This window comes from Myotis brandtii, unplaced genomic scaffold (assembly GCF_000412655.1).
Source record: "Myotis brandtii unplaced genomic scaffold, ASM41265v1 scaffold345, whole genome shotgun sequence".
Lineage (NCBI taxonomy): Eukaryota > Metazoa > Chordata > Mammalia > Chiroptera > Vespertilionidae > Myotis > Myotis brandtii.
The window spans coordinates 2,620,000-2,627,167 of NW_005363283.1; the positions used below are offsets into that span (position 1 = coordinate 2,620,000).

Consider the following 7,168-nt stretch of genomic DNA (forward strand, 5'->3'; position numbering starts at 1 on the left):
GGTATGTTCTTCCATCTGTTTATGTCTTCCTCTATCTCTTTTTTCAACGTCCTGTAGTTTTCTGAGTAGAGTTCTTTTACCTCTTTAGTTAAGTTTATTCCTAGGTATCTTAATTTTTTTGATGTGATGGTAAATGGGATTGCTTTTTTAGTCTCTCTTTCTGTAAGTTCACTATTGGTGTATAGAAATTGCCATAGATTTATTGGCGTTAATATTGCATCCTGCTGCATTGCTGAATTCATTTATTAAGTCTAATAGTTTTTTGATGGAGTCTTTAGGGTTTTTTATGTACAATATCATGACATAGTACTGGAAGTATTAGCCATTGCGATTAGACAAGAATAAGAAATAAAAAGCATCCAAATTAGAAAAGAAGTAGTAAAACTGTCCTTATTCGCAGATGACATGATATTGTACATATATTACTTCTTAATACTATAGAAATTATAAGTCATAGTAAAAATAAAAACATAGAGTTTTCACACAAAGACTGGTATTGTGAACTACTAGATCCTGAGCAAACATCCTAACTCACTCAGGACATCTACTTTGTTCTGTTTTCATCTATATCATAAAAAGTCTGTGATTGTGACGCCATAATGGCATCAGGACCAAAGACTGGTCTCACCAGGAGGTGCATTGATGGGTGGGCGGGACTTCTGGGTCCCAGAGTGGGCGGGACTTCTGGAGCATAGTGGGCTGCCAGCAGGATCCGTGGAGCATGCGAGGCTTTGTAGGGCAGAGGACATGGCCCTGATGGCAAGTTAGGCTTAGGGGACCCTACATGTGCACGATTTAATTGTGCACTGGTCCTCTAGTCTAATTGAAAAGTAGAGAAAGGATTGCTGTTGTTGTATTTTAAGATTATGCACACAGGCCTACATTTATATGAGCATTTTTTTTACATTTTAGGATATCTAGTTTGTGATGAATTTGTCTATGGAATTATAACCTTATGAAAAGAGATTGCTATTTTTCTGCTGAGACTACCTTAATTGAAATGGGTTTGAATGGTGGTGCTATAATAATTAAATTCAAAATATTTCATAATTTTACACTTTCCCTAATGTTCACCATTAGCAATGGATGGGAATGCAAACAAATACATGTATATTAAATAATAAAGCTTAATAAGTCAGGTAAGGAATGGAATGAAATGAATGTCTAACATCTCTAGAGATAACTAATGATAGTTTGCCTTCCTAGTTACTTCCTTGACTTGGGTTTACTGGGACTTGAATACATGCATCAAACTGTCCTTTATTAACAACCAAATTTATACCAAGCTTGTTGCCCAAGGATGTTTAATATCAATTACTATGTAGATTGGCTGCCTATTTTCAGAAATGTACAGTTGAGGACCTTTAATTTCCATGTTAAAATCATATAGGGTTGGCCCTGACCAGTTTGGCTCAGTGTATAGAGCATCGGCCTGCAGACTCAAGGGTCCTGGGTTCGATTCCAGTCAAGGGCATGTACCTTGGTTGCGGGCACATCCCCAGTGGGGGTATGCAGGAGGCAGCTGATCGATGTTTCTCTCTCATCGATGTTTCTAACTCTCTATCCCTCTCCCTTCCTCTCTGTAAAAAATCAATAAAATATATTTTTTTAAAAATCATATAGGGTTGATTGGAGAGTAAAATAAGAGCTGAGTTCAGCTCTTTGAACTCAGGTTCTGGACAAGCTAGTTCTACCCAAAGGAGAGTAGCCTGAATACCATGAACCCATTTCTGGATCCAGCTTTGAGACTCCATGAGACAGTTCCCTAGTCATCATGGCTTTGCATTGCTTGGTGAATTAAAATGAGAAGAACAAAGTCTCATGAAGACTTTACGTGTGATTACTTGTTAATAGTATTAATAATGTCCAAAATAACTGTAACCTGTATTAGGTTATAATGCTCTATGAAAACCTGTGTTTTCATAAAACATTTCACATGCAGAAGTTTAATTATTATCCTATTTAACAGATGAGAAGGCTGGATGAGGTTCAGAGATAATAAATGACTTACCCAATATAGCAGACTTTATGATTGGCCAGCAGTTTAATCCAAATATATCAATATGTCTTCTTTTGTTTTATGAGTTTTTTATATTGCTGTTAATTTTACTTATTTAATACATCATCTTTTGTAAGTTATATCCTCTGGGAAAACGTTATATATTCTCAAGTTACAGGTGAAGATAGTATGGGTTCCATGTTTACCTCCATGATTTCCTAGCTGTGTGATCATGAACAAGTTGTTTACCCTCTCTAAGTCTTGGTGTTTACATTTAGAAAATATGGCTAATAATAGCACTTCCTTCATAGATTTCAATAGCATGCTCCTGATTAAATAATTAGCACCTTCCCTGACACAGAAATTGATTCTCTAAATGATAGGAATCATTTATCACTTAGGTATAAATTAACACATAGTCATTGACTACCTATATTCAGAGTATTCAGAGAGAGAGAGAGAGAGAGAGAGAGAGAGAGAGAGAGAGAGAATAAAGTTCTTTTTGACCAGCAAAAAAGAACCCCCACTTGAAGCCTGGGGACAAGGTCTAAGATTGTATTTATGAAATAAAAATATTAACACCAAATGCTCTTTGAAGGTTGATTAACTGGAATTTTAAGATAATAAGCACTTTTCCCTCTATAGCTCAAACTTGGAGACAGTGAGGTGCACTGGAATTAATATTCCTGTAGAAAAAAAGGGCTCTGTGTGCTTGATCAACAATCTTGAAGGCGCTATTTCATCACCAAAATTCAGTCCATTCATATTTTCAGGTATCTTTCCTTAGTATAGAAAGACTTCTTAGCCATATCATGAGCTTACTTCTGTTGGATCAAATCTTATAGGAAGATATCAGTCATATATCAAAAGTCAATGGCAAGCCATTTCTCGCCCAGCTATTTTGTGACCACTGAACTGCCACAGTGTAGAGGGAATAGAAAGGTAGTGGAAGTTCACTGGGCATTTTTCCTCTTTCATCTAGAGATCCCCAGCAGGCTTTGGCAATAACCTCTGTAGCTAGGGGCTATTATCATACCCCTATTCTTTCATGGGAGACTTGGACCATCTTTTTCTGTAGAGATCCAATGCTACGTCCCACCTCCACAGTGATTAATCTGCATTTATTACACTTTCAGTAGTAAAAATATATAGATTTCAGTCATCTCTGAAGATGCTGAAATAGTCCTTTTTTTGTTCTTGATTTAGGAGAAGGTAGAGAGAAATGATGTGTGCAGAGTATGATATAAATATGATCTCAAATATCTAATTAGCTGAAAGAATCTTGGTTCCCTCTGCACCTTTGACAGAATTGCAGCTGTCAGATTGTAGTTCCAATATTTTATCCTCATTGCAAGATTAATCTGAGGATGGTTTATAAAAGACACTTTCTAACATGAACACTACTCTGTTTATTTTGTAGGATGCTTGAGGACGACCTGAAGCTGAGCAGTGATGAAGATGACCTTGAGCCTGTGAAGACTTTGACTACTCAGTGCACTGCCACTGAGCTCTACCAGGTAGGAATAGCTTAGGGCTTGGTTTGGGAACTAAGGGGTGGGGACAAAAGGAACTGGAATGGTGTTGTTATCCAGAATACTATGCACTGCTTCATCTCTGGTCTTTGGTGAGAGGGGAAAAAGCAAAGATAAGCATAGTATTCTGGAACAGGATGGATCAGCTTACACTTTCATTAAAACTAGAGGCCCAGTGCATAAAATTCGTGCACTGGTGGGGGGGGTGTCCCTCAGCCCAGCCTGCACCCTTTACAATCTGGGACCCCTCGGGGGATGTCCCACAGGGATCGAGCCTAAACCAGCAGTCGGGCATCCCTCTCACAATCCAGGACTGCTGGCTCCCAACTGCTCACTTGCCTGCCAGCTTGATCATCTCATAACCACTCCCCTGCCAGCCTTATCAACGCCTAACAGCTCCTCTGCCTGCCCGATTGCCTCCAACTTCCCTCCCCTGCTTCCCTAGTTGCTCCCAACTATCCTCTCCTGCTGGCCTGATCTCACCCCCAATGGCTTCTTTTACTTACTATAATGTTTTCTAGGTTTGTCCATGTTGTAACATGTATCGATACCACATTCCTTTTTGTGGCTAAATAATATTCTGTTTTATGGATCTACTACCTTTTATTTATCCATTCATCACTTTATGGACATTTTGGTTGTTTCCACCTTTTAGCTATTGAAAATAGGGCTTCTATGAGCATTTGCGTCTAAGTTTCATTGGAATACATGTTCCAGTTCTTTTGAATTTAATGTTTCATTTTTTTTTCAATTCTTCCACCTAAAATTGAAATGGTTGAGTCATATAGTAATTCTATGTTTAACTAATTGAAAGACTGCCAAAATCATTTTCTTTTCAGGCAAAGTAACATAGTACCATGTAGATATTATAGTTAATTTATCTTATCTTATAATTGGGACCTTCATACCTCTGCAACATCAGCAGGAATGCTAAGAGGTCCCACTTTATGGAGTTGCCCTTTCTCTGAGCCAGGCATTAAGTCAAGGTTCTCTGTTTCATTTGAAACTTGCAGAAAGCCTTAGAGGTAAGTTTTGGCCTCTTGTCTAAGCTACAGCATTACAGAATGATGATTGGGAGAAAAGCATACAAACAAATGCTTTGGTGCATTAAATCACGCCATTGGTTGAACCTAGTAGCTACATTCATACAGACATACTCCAATATAAAAGCTATTAGCTTTCTGGAGATATCCTCAACTTATCTCACCCATAATCATTGCACCTGGACTCACCTAAGGAGACCCAAATAGTTCAGGTTTAGTGAGTACATACCACTCTTTTCCAAAAAGCTTCTGAGACCCTATACTATGGCTTGCAACATAACAAATTAAAAAAGAATGCATTTCAAATGTATGTATGAAAATGAAATACAGGATCAAGACATGTTAATTTCTAATTTGACATTTAGTCCCAAGTATTTAATAATCAGAACAACCTCCCCTCTCCCTGCCCCCATTGGACCCCTCCACAGCGGTATTAGCCATGCTAAGCACAAACAAACACCAATAGAACAATTAGGATGTGTTTAAATGCTAAGTATTATTTCTTCAAATGGAAAAGTGGAGCATGCAGCCAGAATGGGACAATTATAATATACAAATTAAATATGCCATGAGTCAGCCATGGAGACTCAGGGTTATACGGAAGCATTTTTAACAAAAGATTTTACCTTCTAGTGACTCTTAAAATCAGAGATACACAAGTATGTATATGGTTTCAGAGAAAAAAAATTTGATAGTACCCTGAAATTATTTGTTAAAAGTTTGTGTGTTCTCTCTACATTCCCCATTGCATTTTGCTTTCTCATTTAAGACTATTTAAGAAGCAGATATATCTACACTGTCTTCTAAGTTGGTGTGTCAGTGCTGGCACAGTGTAGGATAGAAAGCAAAATAATCACTATATATCCAAACGGATTATAATCCTGGCTCTGCCACTTTCTGGTGAACTTAAACTAAAGACCTAAGTGTCTAGAAAATGGAGATAACAATAGCAGCTATTCATTTGGGTTGTAGTGAGGATTCAATGATTAAGTGAATGAAAATAGGCAAAATCATCTGAAAGTATGGTTAGAATATAGTACATATTCATCACTTTTTGTTACATGATGATGATGATGATGATGATCAGCAGCAGCAGCATCGTACTACTAATAGCAATGTAAAATGTCTCCTATTTTTTGAGATGCCATATCAATTACCTTCCCTTTTCTTGTAAGAAATGGGATGTTAAAGAGAGCTGCTTAATTAACTACCTGGAAAACAGCCAGTACGTGGCAAACTTGAATGAAAAGATTCTGTCTTGTCCTAACATTTATTAGCTATGTCTACCTGACCATGAGGATTCATAAGTGTAGTCATTAAGAGCATGATTTTTGGAATAGAGAAGCCTGGGCATCAATCCAACTCTATCACACACTATCTGCTTGACTTTGTACAACTCACCTAATTAATATCTCTAAGTCTTGGATTTCTCACCAATAAACTAAGATAAACCAGTTTTGTCCAATTCTTAGGAGTATTGTGAGAATCAAATGAAGATTGCATATAAGAAAATGTTTTTAAAACCATAAGCACTATACAAATGCTGGTTATTCATCCTTATGGCCCTTTAAGATATTAACTTCAGTTTGGCTTTGATGTCCATAGGGATCTGCTAGGAACTAGATTGAATGTCCTTATGGCCCCTCAAAGGCATCCACTGAATTTGAACAACCTTTCCTCCCCTCTGAGATCTGACAAGTTTTAAACCAGACATCCCAGGAAGAAAGGCCAAATTGCCAATGACACTGTACCAAGTCTTCCAGAAAAATTACAGTTATTTATTCATTTACTTATTTTACATGTCTTTAAAAAATAGTTTTTCTTCTAAGGCAGCGGTTCTCAACCTGTGGGTCACGACCCCTTTGGGGGTTGAATGACCCTTTCACAGGGGTCGCCTAAGACCATCCTGCATATCAGATATTTACATTACGATTCATAACAGCAGCAAAATTACAGTTATGAAGTAGCAACGAAAATAATTTTATGGTTGGGGGTCACCACAACATGAGGAACTGTATTAAAGGGTCGCGGCATTAGGAAGGTTGAGAACCACTTTTCTAAGGTCTGATGTGAGTGGAGAGTTAAGTCATGCCTTTTTATTATTGTTTTTATTTTTGCTTTCTGAGCTCTCACTATACTCTGAAGGAAGGCTGTATTCACCTTGGTTTTCTCTCAGGAGCTCCCCTGAATGGGAAATAGTCATTTGAAGATGACATTGGACTGTGGAATGTTCCAGAACAGTGTTTGAATTGGGTGCAGTGTTTTGTACTTAGTGTCTGCATAAACATATGTGTTGCAATACATTCTTTTACAGCTGTATATCAATAATATGGCTGGGCCCAGCTGGTATGTCTCAGCGGTTGAGTATTGACCTATGAACCAGGAGGTCACAGTTTGATTCAATCAGGCACATGGCCTGGTTGTGGGCTCCATCCCCAGTAGGGGGTGTGCAGAAGGCAGCTGATCAATGATTCTCATCAATGATGTTTTTATCTCCCTCTCCCTCTCCCTTTCTCTCTGAAATCAATAAAAATATATTTAAAAAATAAAATAATATGGTTGCGATGTGAGGGCTACATGATGTCAATTAGGCA

The 7,168-nt window shown here is 37.8% G+C and overlaps 1 protein-coding gene across 4 annotated transcripts in view; it reads left to right on the plus strand.

Moving 5' to 3' along the window:
* AFF2 (AF4/FMR2 family, member 2) overlaps positions 1 to 7,168 on the plus strand; it is a 598,244-nt gene that overhangs the window by 483,202 nt on the left and 107,874 nt on the right. For all 4 annotated transcript variants that reach the window (XM_014544018.1, XM_014544019.1, XM_005871569.2 and 1 more), the window contains one exon: positions 3,420 to 3,516. In XM_014544018.1, coding sequence (XP_014399504.1) covers positions 3,420 to 3,516 — 97 coding nt within the window. The remainder of the gene's footprint in view (positions 1 to 3,419; positions 3,517 to 7,168) is intronic.